We start from the raw sequence: 21,606 nt of genomic DNA, 5'->3' as shown, positions 1-21,606 counted from the left end.
TAGGAAAAGTATAAACAAAAAATAGAAGGATAGAATAGCTAATTGATATTATTTTAAGTAACAGAAATATACGTACTATAATCAAATGAAGATATATTATATTGTACCAAAATATATAATAATCTATAATAAAAAAAAAATTATCATTCAAATTTTCACTTGAAAAGTGACATTTTATCATTCAAATTTTCACTTGAAAAGTGACATTCTTCCTCTTCTTCATGCATATTTAGATGTAAAATCATTCACCTAAATCTTTCTTACAATATACTTGATCATAAACAACAGAAATTGATATTGCATTTACTTTCTCAACCTACTGAAACACAAAGAACCAGTAACGCCACTGAAGCTCGAACTCATAATCTTCCAAATGGAAGTCCAACCCGGGTACCATTAAACCACATAGTCCTGGTAGGATTATTGAATAACTTACATACAAGAAATTTTAAAATTTTGAATAAAATTAAAGGATTAAAATATTTAACTTACATACTTTCATCCTTTTATTATGAAGAATAAAAAAATTGAGGATGTCAAATGCACACACAACACACTTCAAATTAATGATTACTGAGATCGAATTCCTCCATTGTGAATACAAATTTTGTGTATATGCATTATAATAGGAATATGTGTAATTTTTTACTCTTGATATATAATAATTTTACAATAGTCAAATAGACCCGCCTTAATTCCTATAAGTTATAGGACTATATATAACTCTAACATAAATCAAGTCTTTAGGAATTAGGAATATAAATTTTGTAGAATTTTAGACCGTCATAATTTCTTTATACATAAGTTATACCAACACTAATAATCTAATATTTACACCATAAATATATACTAAGATTTTTTTTTTTAAATAAAAGTACCCCCCAAAATTTGGGGCATAGCAACTAAACTATATATGTAAATGTGTGGACATTGGTAATATTTGGGGTCCCCAAAATTTGGGGGCCCTGTGCGCTTGCCCTAGCCAAACATGGCCAGGGACGGCCATGCCCGGAGTTTTCATATGTTATTCAATACAGTACCATGCGGGTAGTAATTTTCCCTAGGCTTCTATAATCATTTTTCACCGTATAACAATCCGCAATATCTCCATCCAATACCAATCATATGCCAAAATTAATATTCACCGGGTTTGATCCTTATTAAAAAAAAAAAAGAAACAGAATTTATTAGAACTGTTACGTCCGAAAATCCTCCATTTTGGGGGACCCAGAGCTTCCATATGTTATTTCATACAGCACCATGCGGGTAGTAATTTCCCTAGGCTTCTATAAGAGCCCCTAATATCTCTCATCTAATACCAATCATCGCCAAAATTAATATTCACCAGGGTTTGATCCTTATTCAAAAAAAGAAATGGAATTTATCAGAACTTGCCACATGTCCTAAGGTTATCATACCCGACCCGACCCATTTGATTCAATAAATTTTTTTTTTTTTTGAAAGGATTTGATTCAATAATTTGGTTCCCATAAATTTGAAGAGTCTCCGTTATCATATGAGAATTACCATTTCTGGAATCTGGAGTCTGGACACCTTTCTCTTTGTTAAACCACTGAGGGCCATCAATGCGATCTGCTTCTCGATCGATCAATTCTAAAGACATTTATACCTGCATATATAGAGAGAAAAATGTCGATGTCCGACTCCGACATGTCTTCGCACGCCATCGATTACAAGTATTTTCGGCAAATTACCCGTGATAGTGAGTCATTGTTAACTATAATGTTTATGTTTTCGATTTTTACGTGAATTGGTTTGTTAGATTTGTTGCGTGTTCATACAGATAAAAGCCTTCTCTTATCCGTCTGAAATTACTCCATATTTATTTAGTTTGAATAGAATTTGTGGAATAATTTTTTCCAGCATATTTTTAGAGTTTGATATTGTTAAAACTGACATGAACAAGATTCAATAAAGCACATTAATTTCGTTAGTGATAGTGGAAATGAAACAGTCAAGTTAAAGTTGTCATTTATTTATGTGAAAATGACTTGGTCGTAGTTATACCATAGGTATACACTCAGTTTCTCAGTTATTGTCTTCTATTTTTAGTCCTTAGTTATCCTTGAAGCTGCAAATTTGATCATTTTTGTTAATATTTTGTTAGATTTATATGAAAAATGAATAAAAAAGCTTAGGCAGGGGTAGATATGGAATTTTGATTTCCTTCCCTTCTCCTTATATGAGAATTTCTGAGGTTCTAGTGTGGTTTATTTGACAAACCGTAAGCTCCAATTTGGTGGTAAACAAAGGTAAGAGCCTTATATAGGAGCTCTAAGGTTGTCAAATGAACTCACTTGAACATGGGAAATGTTTGCCTCATATAAGGAGAAAGAGAGGAAATCAAATTTCCATGATTATATGCACCATTTTTTTTTTCCATGTTTATATGTCTTACATTTTAACTTTTTTTTTTTTTTGAATTGATTTTCTTTCTAAATTTAATGGAATAATTGAGGCACCAAAAATCGATACGACAATAACTGAAGGACTAAGTCTATACTTGGGGCATAACTCAGGGGACTAAATATTTGTTTTCCCTTTATTTGTTTGATGCGGGTTGAGTGAGGCACTTCTCTTGGTTTTCTATCTTTGGATGTTTTATTGTTTGATAATTCAACTGGAAGAAATCAACAACAATGGATAACAATTATTGGGTATGGTGTTGTACCCTCAAGCTTTTCAACATGTTAGAGTTGAATGTAGCAGAAGGAAAGTAGAATTATATGTAGATTAGAAAGTTTCGATCTGATCCTCTCATCCTCATTAGTACAAGGAACAATTCGATGTGGCACTACTGATCCTCATTAGTACAAGGAGTAGTTCTAGCTATAAATTTTTGACATTCATCCATTTATGATTGGATTCTTTATTTTATCTACACGGGTGATAAATGCCTTTTCTAATGGTAACTATGATGTGCTGGTGAAATATCAGGTTGATAGCTAACAATTGAACATTATTTGTCATTTCTATGACATCAAAACATATTCTCTCTTCAGTGAATTTATTTGGTGGTAAAGGAACTTATTTTACTACAGGGGCATAAGTTTGGTGTTGTAATACTTCTTGGAACTTACCCTCATTTGTTGTTTCTAATTCAAGAGAGACCATTGTGTAAACTTGTTTGGAAACTTTTATGCCAACTAAGCTATGCTGTATTAACACAACTCTTATTAGACCAATCAAGTGTCTACATGCCACACTTGTCACGTGTAGACACATATTTTTTTTACTAAATAAAAGAAATAAAAAGTTAGATATGCGACTTTCAAAAAAAGTTAGATATGCATGTTGATACACATAGACTCTTCTTAGCATTTTGTTCTCTCTCTAAAAAATTTAATGTGCAAACACACATAAATATAGATAGATAGATAGATAAATAAATCCATTGAAATCCTATTCCCTAAAAATTATGTCTTTGTAATCTCTTTGCTTTTAGATTTTTCATGTCACTTTTTCTGTCTTCTCTGTATTTTCATGTTAAAGTTTGTGGAAAATAGCTACTATGCCTGAGATGAAGGTAATACCTAAGTCTATCCAACTTGAGGTTATTTAAGTGGGTGGAAAAGCTTGATGTTGGTTCCGACTTAAGATGTTATTACATAGGTCAAACTGAGTTTTAGCTAATTATTCATTCCTAGTTTTGACATTGAAAAGCTTTAGATAAGTTGTATCATGGCAGCCTTATTGATTTGGGTTAGTAAAGCTGAATGTAGTTAGATATGGTACTTAGAACCCCACCTTGAAAATATTTCTTAATGTGCCTTATCAACTAGGCAATCAAAGTGTGAATGCTTGATAGATACTGATATTGTATATTAGGAGTACATGATGATTTATATGTAGTATCAGTTTGGTTGCCCAACTATTCAAGTAGTAATTTTGCTGCTTTGTCCCCCATTTAACTCATTTTTAAATAGTATCTTATTAGTAATAAAAACACACACATGCTCACATGCGCTCGCACACACACTCACACACATATATATATATATATATATATATGTGTGTGTGTGTATATATAGACTTTTGTTCAAATGCAACCGTGCCTTCTCGTGCGGCCATGCGGCCGCTTGACAAATACACCAACAGTGTTAACAAAAGGCACCAATAGTGTTAGGAAAAAAGCACAACAATGAAATGCACAAATACACCAAAAAACACACAACACACCCAAAAAAATGCACTATATAACTCCCCACCCGAATGGTGTATTTCCGAACACTATGTGGTGCTTTTATTCATATATATATATATATATATATATATATATATTTATTTATTTATTTATTTATTTATATTTATTTATTTATATATATTGCATTTTATTCAAATATTTCCATATGATTTGCAGGATTACTATGTGAAATGCTTAGATCAGCAAAATCAAAGGACTCAAAAGCAACATGGAAGGTCTGTTTGGAAATTATAGGCCTATAGCCTTTGATTTACTCATAATTTGAGTTGTTCTGCTGTTGTGTTACTTTCTTTACATATAAAAGTACAATTGTTTTTATGTTGTATATTAATTAATAATGAATAAAGACAGGCTCCGGGTGGGCAGCAGGTTTATAGCCAGCACAAAAAACTTTGTCAAACCTTCAAACGTGGCTATAGTAATTGATATAGGGCAATCTAACTAGAGCTGGTAATTGAAAGAAAGCTAGAAACCTACAAAGATTGGGATTACTCTTTGTAGGGTTGGAATCCCATTACTATTAATATTTTGTTTGTTTTTCAAATTAAGTATTCTTTTATCATTCCTATTAGGATTTACAGTGGTATTTATCTTACAACTATGCTTGTGCCTCTGGTTTAAAAATTCAACTTTCAATGAACTATTATTATTCTTAGTTTTATGCGAGATGTTTTTATAATTCTCTCAACCAAAAGAGTATCCTTGGTTCCTTGAAGTCCAAGCAAAGATTTTAGCTTATGAGGGTGTCAAAACCCTCCTCAATTTCTGCTATATCAGGTGGTATTATAGTCATGATTCATCCAATTTAATGACCTATTGAACAAGGTGATATCCATCCCATGGATGAATATGGAGTTTGGTGATTACAAATGCATCACAAGTGATATGCAAATGATTTTCTAAGTCCAAAACCAAGGCATGGTGAGAGTCAAAGGACCCTCAGTGGTCTTTGTGACATGATGTGCTGTCTAGGATTGTAAGGAAATAGAGGGCATAGAGTCACACAAGGGGTTGAGGGAGTACCGCAAAGCCATCATGTGGTTTGCCCTCAACAACCCATTGCACATATTGAGCCTAGTAATTATTATTCTAGTGATGAGGACACTCCTTATTGTCGAAGATCATAAGGAAAACCTTAGAGTGGAGTTCGTCAACAACAAAAATGAATACAAAAACTACCCCCAAAGGTGGAGGATCAAATGCAAGCCTCACGGAGGTGTATCAGGTAGCAGTATGTAAAAGTACAACTTTGGTCAAAGGTGAAGGGTTGTTTAACGGGACATTCCCTACCCCTAATTATGAGCAATTTTTGTTTCAATTATACCAATTATGCTCCCAAGGACAAGGATTTGTTTATGACTACACCATGGAGTCCAATAGATTAGCTTCTAGGAATAAAAATTAAGGGAACCTGATGGCCAATAGATTTCAAGAATAAACGGATTGAGGCCATATGCGAAGATTTATTGATGACCTTTGTCCTAGGACTCTAGCATGTAAAATGGGGAGTTAGTACTACCTTAGTGGCGGTTGACAGGTTTTCTAAAATTCTTTACTTTATTCATTGTAAGTAGACACCAAGTACTTCAAAATGTAGCATTTGTGAAATTGGCCAACTACAAGGGTTACCTAAGTCAATCACATTAGACCATGACACCAAGTTCTTGAATCATTTTTGGATTACGTTGTGGAAGTATTTGATATATCTTTGAATTTCAACAGATTGTTAGACTGAGGTAGTAAATGGGAACATGGGGAAATATGATCAAATGCATTTGAGTGGAGAAGTGAAGACAAGGGGATTGAACACTTGCAAAATCAAATTTTCCTTAAATAATAGTGTCCATTCACTCCATTGTAGAGAAATCACCCTTTTCCGTTGCTTTTTTGAAGCTTCGCGACTGCTCAAGCTTGTTCTTGACTTAATTAAGTTGCCTTGCTTGGGGAGGAAGAGTAGGGGAGCTTAAGAAATGGCCAATGAGGTGTGATGAGGTTTGGAGAAAGGTAATGGCGTAATGCTAAATTCAAAGCTACAATAGATGAATTTTGACGTTGGGTAGTCTTTAAAGTTGGTGTCATGGCAATGTTTACTTGCAGAAAGAATGACTTCCAGCTAGGGCTCCTAGCAAACTGATGCCAAATAACTTATGATTCATATTGTATCCTAAAGCAAGTAAATGACAATGCCTACATGGTGGGCTTACCAAAAGACCTGGGAATTTTAAAGACTCTCAATGTGGCAATCTTATGTGAGTTTTGAGAGGATGTTTTTAGTATCTGAGTGCTATTGGTAACTTGAGGGCGAGTTTCTACTTTCTATTCAAGAGGAAGGCTCTGATGCATGGCATTCTGACTAGAATTGGGAATTTAAAGAAATTTAGAAGCCTTCAAAGATTGAGATCACTCTTAGTAGTGTTAGTATTGAATATTAAACCTTAACCCTAGAGTGTAGTAATAGTGGGCTTAGCCCAGCTTGCATCTCATGTGTATATAATTATTATATCAATATAGGACCTTATGTATAGTTTTCAATACAAAGAAATAATAATAAACCTCTATTATTTTATATGGTATCGGAACCCTAAACCGTAGGTCTGCCATAACAAAAATTTCTGCCAAATTCTTTTTTCTCCTGCATGAAGAGTTCTAGCACGACTGTCCATTAGTAGTGGGCTTAGCCCAACTTGTGTCTCGTTTGTATATATAAATATATAACTATAGGATCTTATGTACAGTTTTCAATGTATAGAAATAATAATAAACCTTTATTATTTTACAGTTAGGAATCCTTTTAGTAGCAGTCGTTTGTTTATTTTCTACATTAAATATTCTTTTATGAGGCCTAGTGGGATTAGTAGTAATATTTCCCCAATCAATGCACTTGCAGCCTTTGGCCTGGACATTCAACCTTTCAATAAAGTATATTCTTCTTAGCTTTAAGCAAACTGCATCTCGTTCTACTTCTCTCAACCAAAGAAGTCTCTTTGGTTTCTAGGAGAGTCTAAGTGAGGGTGTCGAAACCACCCTCAGTTTCTGCTGCATCACTAATGCACTAAAGCCCATAATGACTTTGAAGCTAAACATTCTTGGACGGGATTGTACTACTACTTGACATTCTAGTGAGCTGGGATGAATATGCTCTATTACCGGTGGGGTCAGTTTAACCCATTTGATTGTAATTATTGAAATGCCCCCACGTAAAAATTGAAATTTTTTATTTAGTGGGGTAAAAATTGTCAAGTTACGTAGAAAAGAAGGAAAAACAAAAAGTGAAAAAGAGTGCCTCTTCCACTCTTCTAGAGTTCCAACTGGCCTTTTCAGTCTTCACAACTAACACAGCTAACAGTGAGAATAAAAAAAGGGAAGAACATATGCACAAATTGTTCACAAGAGTACAATAGAAAATCATACTTCAATAGAAAAATTGAAGTATGTGTGTGTGTGTGCATGTACCTATGTATTACCCAACTGAGCTAAAATCCTGGAATCACTTTTACTAGGAGGCAATAATGTTGCATCTTGGTCCATCTAATTGTAACTAGGTTGGAATTGGGGATTGTTCTAATTAAGAGTTAACAGACATTGTTGATGCTTTAGCTCTCAGATACATATATCACCTGTCTTAGTTGCATGCATTCCCTCTCTCCCTTATCCATATTGCTTTTGTCTCAGACATTAATGTGCTCACCCTCATGTTGGAATAAGAAACACACCATCTTACTAAGGCAGACTTTGGTTTCTCATACTGTAATCTTTGTAATCATTGCTTGCTTGTGAAAACTTGAATTTAGAATTTATTTCACTTTTGGTCTCTCGACTATTATAGCCTTTCCATTTATGGTGCTCAACTGTGACTTATTATTTTTTTTTTTCCCACAGTTATGTCATCAATTTTGTTTCGCAGTGTTTGTTTGCTCAGGATTAAAATTTTGAAGATACATTAGGGTTTTAATTTCGTGCAGTTTTTCAGAATTAAAGAGTTTTTTTTTTTTTGTTTTTTTGTTTTTGTTTTTTTTTTTTTTTAAATTACTCTCTCTAAATTTCCTGAAAGTGGTGATTTGACACCCAAAAAGGAAAAACAGAAGGAGAAAATTTTGGTGGTGCTGGTATTACATTGGATTTTAAGGTGTGCTTTGCTAGGGGATTTGTAGTTGAAACTGTCTGGCAGCAGCAGAGCAAGTGGTGGTGATGTTGGAGATCTGGGATAGATGGAGGATGGATTGAGCCATGAAAGCAAAAATGATTTGGTAGCACTGGTGAGAAATTTTCTGGAAAATGGAAGCATTCGTACAAGCTCCAGGAGTGCAGTGATATCATTGGTATAAACTCCAGGACCAAATTACCCTAAAAGAAGTGTCACATGATGAGTATGTGAAATTTTCAGTCTCATGCTCACTGGAGATGCAGCTAAAAGGACTAAAAGTGGTACATTTTTTAAAGTCTAGCATTAAAAGTGGAAAAATTATATTCAAGATTTCAAGCTCCATAAATGAAAATTCCACCACAGTTGAGGGACCAGAAGTAGAATAAATTCCTTTAAATTATACAGGGGGTGTATGTTTGGGTCTGTTTTCCTTCGCTTGGTGTATTTAACCCATGTGATGTGCAGGTACTCATCATGGACAAACTAACAGTCAAAATAATGTCATATGCGTGCAAGATGGCAGATATTACAGATGAAGGAGTTTCATGTAAGGCATGAAAGGCCAGTCTCAGGACAATAGAGTTTTTCTCCTCTATCTTGATTTTTAATTGATTCAAATGATTTTTTAAATGTGCACAAGAAATGCCTCTGTTATAGGGTTGATTATGATTTGAATAAGTTTTTAGTTTCTGTATTTTTAGATGTAATATGATGGATGGGTTTGGTTACTCTATTTGGTTGCACATGTTTCTTTGGAAGGTAAAGAATGAAATCATACCATAATGGATCCCTTATGCAGTTATGCTGCAAAACTTCAAATTCTGTTGACATCAAAATGCTAATGCCATTTTGAGAGCTTTTGTCTAATTCGCCCACTGTTCAGTCTTTGTTTTTTGTTCCTAAAAACTGCCTTAACCATGGATTTTAAGAAACATGTAAACTCTAATGTCTGAGCAGGAGCTTTTTAATGGAGATTTGTATAGAAATTAAAAATCACTTTGGAAGCATGTACTACATTAGGATCTATCTCAAGCTAGTTCAGCGCATAGCTGCAGTTAGTTGCCTGTTTTTTGCTGTCCTTGTTTTTCCATTTAATCGGGATTGATATTTTACCCTTTACAGATTTTTTCATACAAGCTTAACCTCTTTTAGACTAACCATTTCCCTTTTGCCAACAGTGGTTGAAGACATCCACAAGCGGCGACAGCCACTGCCCACAATGGATGCTGTATACTTCCTTCAACCCACTAAAAACAAGTAATAAATCCTACATAGCTGCTTTTGCGGACATTGTTAATCATTAGTGTATTTTAGGTTTTGGCTTCTAATATGCTAGAGAAATTAGTGATAACTGGAATTTATTACTGTTTCTGTCATTTGTTTATGCATATTGCCTATTTCTTCTCAGACTTTGGAATTCTCAAACCTTTTTTGTCTGGTATGCAGTGTTATAATGTTTTTATCTGACATGGCTGGGAAATCACCTTTATACAGAAAGTAGGTTATCCTCTACTCATTCTAAAATCAAATATTCAAATATCTGTTTTCACCCTTGTATCAAGCATCTGATTTTGAAGGGTCTGTACTGTATATAATATATTATTGTTAAAGAGCTTTATTATTGGGTTGAGTACTGGTTTACAAGGAGAGGTATGTGAAATTCAGTGTGTGTGGTATGAAGAGATTGTCCCTTCTTGTTTGCTGTTGGAATCCATTTGTCTTGACCCTTGATGCTTCTCCCTGAACTCTCCCTTCAACTTCCCCTTGACCTCACCTTCAGAAGAATTAATAAGAATAAAAGAGATTACAGTAGATTGGTAGAAAATAGGAAACTACGGTAGAGTAAATAGTGCAGTAGTCTTAATTCTTTTTGCTGTAATATTTGCTCTCTTTTATATAGATGTATGTGTTTGTGCACATTTGAACATTTTCACTTTGTTTATAGGGCATTTATCTTCTTCAGCTCACCTATTGACAAAGAATTGGTTAATCAGATAAAGAAGGAAACCACTGTCCTGTCTCGCATTGGTGCCTTGAGAGAGGTTACTGTTTCTTATCTATTTACTCCGTATTTATTTATTTCTTGTAGTATCAATTTTGTTGGATAGTTCGAATTGTTTTTTTATTGTTCTCATTATTGGCTGTAATTATTCAGATGAACTTGGAGTATTTTGCCATAGACAGCCAGGTATACACTGCATCACTGCATTACTCCAAGAATCTTATGTTGAATAATCTGACTTCTATACGAATTTGAGATCTTATTATTAAAATGTCCCTTATATGTTGTGTCATAATAGTTGTAAAATGTAATGAAGTTCTGTGAGTTTGTTAGATAGCCAAATTTTTGACTAAGCAATGGAATTATTGTGTGGAGTGCTGTTAAATGCCTTTTATTAGGTGGAAAACGTTTCATGGTATAGAAAACTATCATGGCTGTATAGTTTCCCTTTCATCCTGGAAGTGTTCAGGCTACATCTAGCAGTAGTCTTTGAAGATCTGCATGGGTTGGGCATTAGCCTGAGTCTAGCATACAAGTAGTAAGCTCCCTCTGTGGTAGTGGAGCATCCTGTTATATGCTTTGGTTTCCAATCAATCTCACTTGAAGTCCTACCTGTTTTATTTCCCCTACCATTTATTAGTCTTTAAACCCCATTGAGAAGCCCTTCTTTTTGCTATAATGTTTATGATCAGTGAACTTTAGGTTCGGTTCATGACTTCATGTATCATGAACCGACAATGCTATTGTTTGGTCTTGACACATGTTTTGCTTTAGGGTTTTGTCACAGATTATGAGAGGGCTCTAGAGGAACTTTTTGGAGATGATGAGGGTTCTTGCAAAGGTGATGCATCCTTGAATTTGATGGCCTCCCGCATTGCTACAGTACTTGCCTCATTGAGGGTATGCAGTTGAAGAATATGCTCGTAACTTATTGCAATTGGCAATGCTTTGAGCCTTCTTCTAACATCGATTTTCCACAGGAGTTTCCTTCAGTGCGTTACCGTGCTGCCAAACTTGATCCTACCACAATGACTACATTTCGTGATTTGATTCCAACAAAGCTTGCTGCTGGAGTTTGGAATTGTCTTATGAAATACAAAACTACCATTCCTAATTTTCCTCAGACAGAAACATGCGATCTACTTATTGTGGATAGATCTGTAGATCAGGTTATTTAGCCACATGCCTGGATTATCTGTGCTTACCATTTTCTTGTCTGTTTAATCTTCTTCTCTCTTGTTTCCAGATTGCTCCCATCATACATGAGTGGACATATGATGCCATGTGTCATGATTTGCTGAACATGGAAGGGAATAAGTATGTGCATGAGGTAGGCAATGCTTTCTTAATTTCATCCTGCTAGTTTCCTTCTGCTTCATATCAATTGATGTTAATCCTTAGGTTCCAAGCAAAGTGGGTGGCCTTCCTGAGAAAAAAGATGTGATTTTGGAGGATCACGATCCAATCTGGCTAGAGATTCGCCATTCCCACATTGCAGATGTATGTATCATACTGCCATGCATAGATTGGTTTTTAAGTCTTTAACATAAATGTTGAGTTCACAAATTTTCAGATGTATGCCTCATGAATTTGTCAATTTACTGATTTGTTAGGCTAGTGAAAGGTTGCACGAGAAGATGACAAACTTTGTTTCAAAAAACAAAGCTGCAAAAATCCAGCAAACTTCAAGGTCTCCCCCGCCCCCCATTTTAAAGATCTTTTAGTTCACCGTTCTACACGAACTTGATTGTTGCCTTGAATTTGGAACAGCCACTGGTCTTTTTTAAGAACAGTGTCTTTGCCTCGTTTTGAAGTAATCTTTTTTGTAGAGATGGTGAATTGTCTACTCGGGATTTACAAAAGATGGTTCAAGCTTTGCCTCAGTATAGTGAACAAATCGAGAAGCTCTCTCTCCATGTAGATGTGAGTCTCGTCTGCAAATTGCATTTGCTGTTACCATTTCAACCAAGCTTATTGCTTTATTTCAAATTTGGGATGTACTGTGTTATGATTATATATGCAAAAGAGCAACCTATCTCAGTTTGTTCTTTGTATCATATTTTATTGGCGTCCATTCTTATATAAAATATTAAAAGGCACAAATATCACTCATTGAATTGTGAAAACAATGTGAAGTTGAAAATGAAATGGTTTTATAAAATTAGGTAAAACAACATACATCATTGTACTGTACCAAGTTTGTGTCTACTATGTTGGTGAATGTTCTTGATGAACATCTGCACTTATTGAGACACCAGTTGCTCCATTCTCTACTTTACAGAATTTTATTTCTTTAAAAAGAGGAAAAGCCCTTCTAACTAAAACTATCTTTCTGATGCTCTATTTTCATTTTCCTTTCTTAAAAAAAACTAGATTGCTGGAAAGCTGAATAGGACCATCAGAGAAATGGGGCTTAAAGAACTTGGGGAATTAGAACAAAATCTTGTTTTTGGTGATGCAGGAACAAAGGATGTCATCAATTTCCTGAAAATGAAACAGGTGGGAACTGTTTGACTGTGTCTAGTGTGTATAAAACTATAAATTTAAAATGGCATTTAAATTACATTCTAAATTTTGAATCTTCTGTTATAGGATATAACGCGTGAAAATAAGTTGCGCTTGTTAATGATATATGCTGCGGTCCACCCTGAGAAGTTTGATGATGATAAAGTTGCAAAACTAATGGAGGTAGTTTGCGTTCTTTACTTTTGTCAATTTGGATGCCTTTATTTCTAATGGATAAATCTTTATGTCTGCTATACAAAGTAATTGTTGAATTTGGAAAGATGGAATGGCCTGGCGGGTGGAGTAACAACCACCCGCCAGTTAGGCGGAAGCAATGATGAAGAATCAAGGAATCGAAAATGTATATAAGACTGAAATATATTAGTATGATTCTATATTATCTGTGTGTTTCTAACAAAGAAACATAGTACATATATATATACAAACACATAACTATAAGTACCTATCCATAAACTGACACCTATCCGGATGTAAACTATGTAAGTACATATAGATAAACCTAACTCTTTATTTTTCAACAGTCCCCTTAAGCTAGAACATCTGGAAGTTCCAAGCTTGGATTAAAACATACACTTTACCTTACTTTAAATGACAAATGAAGATTAAAAGCAGCTAGAGGATAACAGTGTTGGATGGCTTCGGAGGGACAATGCTATACACAACCCTTGGGAAAGAAGGCACCAAGGATGATGATTAACATGAACACCCTCACAACAACATAAGCACTCTAGGATTTGCCAACAACAATCTTCATCAAGAACGGCAGAGCAAACAAATCATGAGCAGCAAAGGGGATGTAGTAGAGCCCACAGTAATGACAAATACACCCAAAGAATAAAGTATGAATACCGAGAACACCACATGATTGTTGTTTATACCCCTTATTATAGGATAAGTGAATAACAAAAGAGGCCTTCGGAAATAAAAAAGGTGCCAAACTTGAAAACCCTAGGGAATAAATATGGTATACCAAAAATAAAGAAACAAATACGGTTATACCAAAAGCACCCCGGAAAGAAGTTTGGCAACAAAGCCAAAAAGCCTTTAAACTTCACCAAAAGGTCCAAAGAAGGGCAAAACAACAATCTGGAATTTTCACTGGAGAAATACACAGATGGAGTCGCAGAGGCTTGACGAGAATATTTGGAAGGTCTCGCCGAAAAAATATGCCGCAGGTGACCACACGTGCTGGCGCGTGAGGTCGGAAGTCCGGCGACGGTGGCAGCGCATGGCGGAGGAGATGGCAATGCCGCTTGCTAGGTTCGCCGGAGACCGTAGAAGGAATGGGTAACACCAATTTGACAAAAGAACTCACCAAAAGCAAGTAATTTGAAAAATTAAAGTTTCGCGTGAACAATAACTTTACTGTTCATGCAATTGAAAAATACAATTTTTTATGTTTGAAATACCCTAGGAAAGTAGGTTCTGATACCATGTTGAATTTGAAATATGGAATGGCCTGGCGGGTGGAGAGTAACGTTAGGCATGAAAAATCAAGGAATAGAAAATGTATATAAGACTGAAATATTAGTATGATTCTATATTATCTGTGTGTTTCTAACAAGAAACATAGTACATATATATATATATATATATACACATATATATATATATATATATATATACAAATACATAACTGTAAGTACCTATCCATAAACTGACACCTATTCATAAACAGACACAATCTTGTAGATAAACTTAATTCTTTATTTTTCAACAGTAATCTTACCATTTGGAATTGATTTTTAAATTTTCATGTTTTTTGTGTTTTTTTGTTGTTGTTGTTGTTGTGGTGGTGGTTGCTTCAAAGTATATAGTGTTTCTTTTTCAGATCAGTTTCTGAAATGCCCTACTTTACCACCCTATTATTTTGTACCTAATTCTATTATGATTCTTAATATTTTATTGTACTATGGTTTTGTAAAATAGTTACATTGCCTTTTTATATTTATTTTTAGGTAGCACAATTGCCTGAAGATGATATGAGTGCTATATACAATATGAGGTTACTGGAGGGATCATCATCTTCAGAAAACAAAAAAAGCTCAAGTGGGTCCTTCTCTCTCAAATTTGATGTTCATAAGGTGTGTAACTGATTCTGAAATCAACTTTTGTATTTAGAGAGCTCCCCCTAACAAATTGCTCTACTCATCGCCTAACAATTTCAGAAGAAGCATGCTGCGAGAAAAGAACGACATGATGAACAAGCAACTTGGCAATTATCTCGTTTTTACCCCATGATAGAGGTTTGATGGCTTGTTGCATTTAGTGTTCCCTTATCCTATATGTCGTTATATCTCTCTTGCCTTGTTAATGTTTGGTGGTTCTTATATGGTCCTGATTTTAAAATGTAGAAACATGAGAAAATCTGTAAAAGTTGGCAGTGTAACATATGAAATCTGTCCCTCACTAGAAATTTCCCGCCTTAAGAAAAAGAAGGTAGAAAATATTCCGAGCTTATGCTAAAAAACAAATAGGAACATAAAACCAACTCTAGATGAGAATTGAAAGCTAATAATCCAACCATTCCTTTGAGAAAGTTAAATGTAAACGTGCTACATGATACAAGCCAAGAGTATCAAACTTAGTATTAGGAAATGCACTATGATCTATATTTAGTGAATGATCTTTAAATATAGCAACAGTGTATAGATAAAATGTTACATTATTTGTACTTTTGCAATTTTTTCCCTTGTTCGAATTTTATTTCATAAGCTATTTAAGCTCTTTTTTTTTCCCTTTCTCAATCCTTCTTCATCTTTTTTTTTCCTCGTTTATGGTGAAAGATGCTAGTGCCTTTATCTGCACACTTAGAGGATACCTATTATTTGAATGGTGTTTTAAAATTTTTAATAGTTTGTGTAGGTGTGGATTAGTGGAATGACGAGTTTATAATGGCAAGATGGATGGATACGCGGAGTACTTATAAAGGATTTTTGTGATATTGTAGGTACTAGTAGAAAATTTGAGTAAAGGTGATTTACCGAAGAATGACTACCCATGCATGAATGATCCAAGCCCAAGTTTTCATGGGACCTCTCGAGGTGCACCAATGACACATGATATACCAGCTCCTCACTCAATGAGATCTAGGAGGTCAGCAACATGGGCTCGCTCTAGAAGTTCCGATGATGGATATTCAAGGTAATATTTTATGTGCTCTGAATTTTATGTTTTATCTTACAAGCATAAGTAGGCAACAATGAAAATTAGTCCATATATATATGTTGATTCACCCTTTGTGTTAAATTATTTTAGTGATTCAATTCTGAGATGTGCATCAAGTGATTTCAAGAAACTGATGGGTCGACGCATTTTTGTGTTTATAGTTGGTGGCGCAACTCGGTCAGAGGTATTAATTATTCCTCATTTACCATTTTATTTAATCTTCCCCGTAGTTATATATCAATCCTTTTGTATGGGGATTTTGAGGCTTCTTTTCCCTGAATACAGTGAGTGATTAGAATTATTGGCTATAGACACCAAATGTATATATTACAATTACATGCTCAATGATGAATATCCTCAGATACAACAAAGAGTTAATCAACGATTTGGTCCCTCAATTATTAGCGAACTGTCAATGTAGTCCATCAATTTCTTTTGATATCTCATTTCTTTGTTTTCTGATTTCTCAGTTACGTGCTTGCCACAAGTTAACCACAAAGCTACAGAGAGAAATAGTGTTGGGTTCATCTAGTCTTGATGATCCTCCACAATTCATTACGGTATGAAACTTCAATTCTTCTCCAGCTAACTATATATACCCGATCGATGCCTGATAGGGTCTCACTTGTGTTTCCTACAAGCACTGATGTGGAGTTTTCTTACTGTTGCAGAAAGTGAAGCTCTTAAAAGCTAATGAACTCTCACTGGATGATCTGGAGATCTAGGTAAAAATGGTTGCTACATCTTGATTTGCACTTATTTTCTCCCACCTAGCTAGCTTTTCATCCCAATTGTAATTCTTCCCTTCTCCATTTTTTGACACCTTCCATGAAATCCTGGAGCGTTGCCAGTGTAGTTTGTGGGCATATAACATTAACAATGACATAGGTACTAGCCGTATTGTAATCGATTTTTTCTGTGCTGTTATGGTATGTATTATAATAACTAGTTCTTTTACGCGCTTTGCGTGAATGAAATAATGCCCAATGATTATTTTTAAATAATCATTTCAAAGTATATCAAGCAATATTTTATTGGAGATGTTCATGCATAGGTAAATAAATATTGAATTTGTTTATTTAAATCAGTAATTTAAAGTATATAAATGCAAAATAATATATGAGAGATTGACTTTATTGTCACTAAAACAAATATTTGCAACTTTATAATAACGCTAATCTAAATAAATATTACTTTTAGTTTAAATTTCTCTAATTTTTCTTAATTCTTTTTTCGGTAGCATTGTCATTGTCTTCCTCTTTAGTACATGTCCTTTTTTTTTATTGGTAGTGTGTTAGTGCAGTTGGGTTACTGATGGTAGCATAGATGGATACATCGTGCAATGAGATTATGGTGTAGGAAGCTTTAGAAAGCTTTAAATTTGCTTTGTTGTGTATATGATGAGATCTTAGTTGTACTATTAACTCTTCATCTTACAAGTACCTATTGATATTTAGTAGTGGTAATTTTTTCCCTACGTTTCATGTAATGCGGTGCTATTTTCGTAAATGATTGGACATCGAAGTGCAAGTAAAATGTATTACAAGTGCATGTAAAATGTACTATAGGTGCAAGTAAAATTTACACTGATCATCCAAACTAAGTGCACCTGACGTTATAATTAGGTGCACATAGTTTTAAGTAGTTGTACCTAGGTGTAAGAATGTTTGCGGGTGATTTCACGGGTACTAACTATCCGTTGAGCTCCCCGCAAGAACAAAATCGATGTCAAACAGAGCGAACTCAGATCAATGAATGTTAACAAGACAAATTTATATGCACTTATAGGTAAAAGTAAGTGCATATGTAAGTGATTTTACCTGCAACTTTTACTTGCAAAGGTGCACCAACTACTTGCACATATAACACATTTACATGCACCAAAGTTCGAGTTATTTACAAAAATGTCACCGTGTCGTTTTTTAAAAATTACATTTGATTCGTTGATCTGTACACGGGGATGACGCTGATCTATTCGCATTTCCTTCCTGGGCGCTTATTCGCACAAGAGTGCGACCCTAAATATATACGGAGTATAACATATTTTGTATTATAACTTTGATATTTAATTAATATAAAAAGAAGATAATGGACAATGTAGGGAATATAATAAATTAATAAATTTGAAGGTAATGAATCGTTGAATTGTAGAAAATAAAGATAATATAATTAATGAAATTATATCTCTTTTTAAAATTTTTTATAATGAATAATTTTTTTTAAATGAAGACATTATAGACATCTAATTCTAAATTAATTAAATGCATGTATTATTTTTTGTTGTAGCTACTTTATTTAATTTAATAAGAGTAATAAAGTGGCGACATACTTTTCATCAACAATAATGAAATCATTGTTTTTTTTTTTTAATTTACACTCATTGAGAAAAATTGTTTAGAGAGTTTGTCAATGACAATTATTACAATTCCTGTCAATAGAGGATGATAATAAATAATTCAAAATATATAGTTACAATAGATATTGTTATAATGATATAATAAAAATTAACTTACAAATTTCTTTAGAAGTTTTCATGCATTTGATAAAATTCTGATGTATGAACTTGTTCAATTGGAGCCAGTGGGATGTCAACGTTGTCAATTCGTTAGAAAATGGTCCAACCGTTTTAGAGTCCAAGTGTAATTGTATTTATGATTAACAACTTTGTAGTTAAGTCGCGTAGGCATGACAATTTTGTGAGAACAATTTTGTCCGATAAAAAAAAATTAGTTTAATATTTGTAAAGTAATGTACAATTGTACCCTTATAAAAATACATACAAAAAATATTAATACCATAACGACCTAAATCATACCAATAATGCAAAATTATAATTGAAATATTAAGTTTTGTTCTGATCTAAATAATCAAAAGAAGATTACTTAAACGAAAAAAAAAAAAAACTTAACCTAACTTTGTTTTTTTATTTTTTATTTTAATTTTTAAATGCATAAAAATCAAATGATTTTAAAGTTCTTGATTTATAATCTTTGATGCTTAACTTTGAAAATGTTATGTATTTAGCCGGACTAATTATTTGAACAAAGTTTATGTTAAATTTTATATTATATATTTTTATAAATATATTTTAACATATTCGTAGTATATGTTTAACAATTATGCCAACTCTAATTGGGATGGAGTTCGAACCTAAGACCTTTTTTTTTATGGAAATTAATGAATAAGTTTGATAGTGTTAATACACGTGGACCTAATCTTCCAAAAGTCCCCTCATCCTGGTCCTTAGATTAGTATTTATAGCATTAATCGGTGTCGGCATGCAACACATGCGTCCTCAACGTATCATCACATATGACTAGCCTGTTGGTCACACTTAGCGATGACACGTGTCTCCTTCCTAACACCGACGCTAAGGTAAAGGGATCGGGAAAGTGACGGCTCGGGTGAAGCGGTCGGGAAGAAAGGAGCGGCCGAGACGGCTTGAGCAAGAGCAAACGGTCGAAGCAACTCCCCGATCAAGCAAATCACACGTGGCGACATCGGTCGGGATTTATCCTACCAAAGTTAAAATAATAAATAGTTAACGGAATATTTCGTTACTAATGTTTATACTAACGGAATTTAAGTTATTTATTTAAGGGAAGAAAATAATATAATAGAGATAAATAAAGAAAATTATTTAAAAAAAAATACTAAAATCAAAATAATATGAACCATTCATTTTAATAAACAATACTATCTATATTTTTCTTTTTTTGTACTAGTTAATGGTCTAACATTATTGGCTCTTATTAGAATTCTATTATATGTAGATAAATAATACTAATAAGAATTTTCCATCAATAGTTTCCCGGAGAACAAATTTCCATTTATATATGTAGAGTACATATCACACTGATGTGTGGTTGATTTGTCATGCATGATTAAAGGTGGCATAACAGCCACATAGTTCTTGGCTTGTGTCGAAATGGATTTTGGGTTTTTTTTTGCAGTACTTATTTCAATGTTAACTTTGATTCTTTAGTATGATTTGTGTATTTTTTTGCTCTATTGTGTGCATTTTGGTATGTTTTGGGGGAATGCACACTATTACTTGTGTGTATACTTGAGTTGTAAAAGGTTAATACCCGTTTTGGTCCCTTGACTATTAGGTAATGCGCAATTTAGTCCCAAACTATTAAAAGTACCCAATTTAGTCCTCTAAGTTGTAAAATCATACCTAATTTGGTCATTCGTTACAATTGCCATCCATCTACCGTTATAAAGAGGGGCAACAACGTCATTTTATCTAAAGTCGAGGGACCAAAATGGGTATTAGCTATTAGCCTATTATTATCTAATAGTCGAGGGACCAAAATGAGTATTAACTTTTTTATTATTATTATTATTATTATTATTATTATTATTATTATTATTATTATTATTATTATTATTATTATTATTATTATTGGTACATTGTCTCCTACCACCATATTACTTCCTATTATTTTAAAAACTAAAATGTACCACAAAAAAAGCATGCGCAGTCTTTCTTAAAATTTTTTTTCTCTCTTGAGGCCCACAAAAAACCACTATCTCTCAGGAATTCAAAATTCACTCTGACCCATCTCAATCGTTATACCCTACACCACGACGCACACAGCACTGTGTGCCCCACGCCTCCCAAAACGATGTCGTTTTGTTAAGTTGTGTAAGAAGTTGACGCGATTATATACATTATGGTGTATAATTATGTTCTTTTTTATACAATTATGTACATTTTTATTCAGTTAATCGATCGGCTTAAATCCTACAAATAATAAATATAAAGAATAAATCTAATTAAAATAATACATATAATAATAAATCAATAAGAAAATATACGATGTGCACCATATTATTGCTTTTTTTTTTCTTTTAATATTGGGACAATGTCTCCTGCCACCATATTATTGTTTTTTTTTCTGGTGACGAGAAAAATTCGCAATCATTAGTTTATATGTGCACAAAAATCGAGAGAGTGCTGACAAAAATCGAATTCTATAATGATCTTCAAATAATGCTCCACTCACTTAACCACTCTTTTGTCCTTTCGGAACATAATGATATCTTTTGATGATTTGATTTGCAGTGAAATTATTGTGATACTGGACGGACTTGGATTGTTTGAAAGAAATCTTGTGAAAGTACATAAGATCCACATGCTTGTCTTGATTAGGGGTGTGCAAACATCGGTAAATGTTTGGTTAACCGACAAAGTTCGGTTAACCATTTTTAACCAAGCTTTTTCAGCTCGGTTAATGGTTAAAGATTTTTTAAAATTTTGGTTAACGATTAATTCGGTTCGAAATTGTCGCTTAACCGAAATTATATATATTGTTTGTATATATTTTCTTATTGATTTATTAGTTTAATTAGATTTATTATTTTTAGGATTTAATCGACCGATTAACCGAATAAAAATGTACATAATTGTATAAAAAAAAGTATATAATTGTACACCATAATGTACATAATCGCATCAACTTCCTACACAACTTAACAAAACGATGTCGTTTTGGGAGGCGCGGGCGCACAGTGCTGTGTGCGCCGTGGTGTAGT

At 33.7% G+C, this 21,606-nt stretch overlaps 1 protein-coding gene and 1 long non-coding RNA gene across 9 annotated transcripts; one reads left to right on the top strand and one right to left on the bottom strand.

Annotated features, from left to right (window-relative positions):
* Positions 1 to 1,501: 1,501 nt before the first annotated feature.
* On the top strand, positions 1,502 to 16,992 carry LOC109157099 (SNARE-interacting protein KEULE). Of its 8 annotated transcripts, none has more exons than XM_019304970.1 (21): positions 1,502 to 1,723; positions 4,382 to 4,440; positions 8,835 to 8,916; positions 9,548 to 9,626; positions 9,816 to 9,866; positions 10,315 to 10,411; positions 10,525 to 10,557; positions 11,146 to 11,271; positions 11,352 to 11,540; positions 11,618 to 11,701; positions 11,773 to 11,871; positions 11,985 to 12,061; positions 12,201 to 12,294; positions 12,745 to 12,870; positions 12,964 to 13,059; positions 14,856 to 14,981; positions 15,066 to 15,143; positions 15,848 to 16,041; positions 16,156 to 16,249; positions 16,536 to 16,625; positions 16,737 to 16,992. In XM_019304970.1, the coding sequence occupies exons 1-21, from the start codon at positions 1,651 to 1,653 to the stop codon at positions 16,788 to 16,790; spliced, it is 2,001 nt and encodes a 666-aa protein (XP_019160515.1). In that variant the 5' UTR covers positions 1,502 to 1,650; the 3' UTR covers positions 16,791 to 16,992. The 8 variants fall into 8 exon arrangements, with proteins under 8 accessions (XP_019160515.1, XP_019160520.1, XP_019160517.1 ...); XM_019304972.1 differs by lacking the exon at positions 1,502 to 1,723 and adding an exon at positions 8,377 to 8,544; XM_019304971.1 differs by lacking the exon at positions 1,502 to 1,723 and adding an exon at positions 8,366 to 8,544.
* On the bottom strand, positions 16,851 to 19,888 carry LOC109157104. The gene is made up of 2 exons (XR_002050176.1): positions 19,850 to 19,888; positions 16,851 to 17,016 (listed from the first exon to the last, which is right to left on the bottom strand). It is a non-coding gene; the product is annotated as an uncharacterized LOC109157104 (long non-coding RNA).
* Between the last annotated feature and the right edge of the window lie 1,718 nt (positions 19,889 to 21,606).

The sequence above is a fragment of the Ipomoea nil genome, unplaced genomic scaffold (genome assembly GCF_001879475.1).
Source record: "Ipomoea nil cultivar Tokyo-kokei standard unplaced genomic scaffold, Asagao_1.1 scaffold2761, whole genome shotgun sequence".
In the NCBI taxonomy this organism is placed as follows: domain Eukaryota; kingdom Viridiplantae; phylum Streptophyta; class Magnoliopsida; order Solanales; family Convolvulaceae; genus Ipomoea; species Ipomoea nil.
Note: the sequence above shows the minus strand (reverse complement) of the source record. Positions and strands in the feature narration are given on the sequence as shown.

Coding starts and splice junctions, on each gene's coding strand:
- LOC109157099 (XM_019304970.1), top strand. CDS start 1,651: ATGTCGATGTCCGACTCCGACATGTCTTCGCACGCCATCGATTACAAG. Junction 11,541..11,617: donor TGGATAGATCTGTAGATCAG/GTTATTTAGCCA, acceptor TCTTGTTTCCAG/ATTGCTCCCATCATACATGA. Junction 12,062..12,200: donor AAAATCCAGCAAACTTCAAG/GTCTCCCCCGCC, acceptor TCTTTTTTGTAG/AGATGGTGAATTGTCTACTC.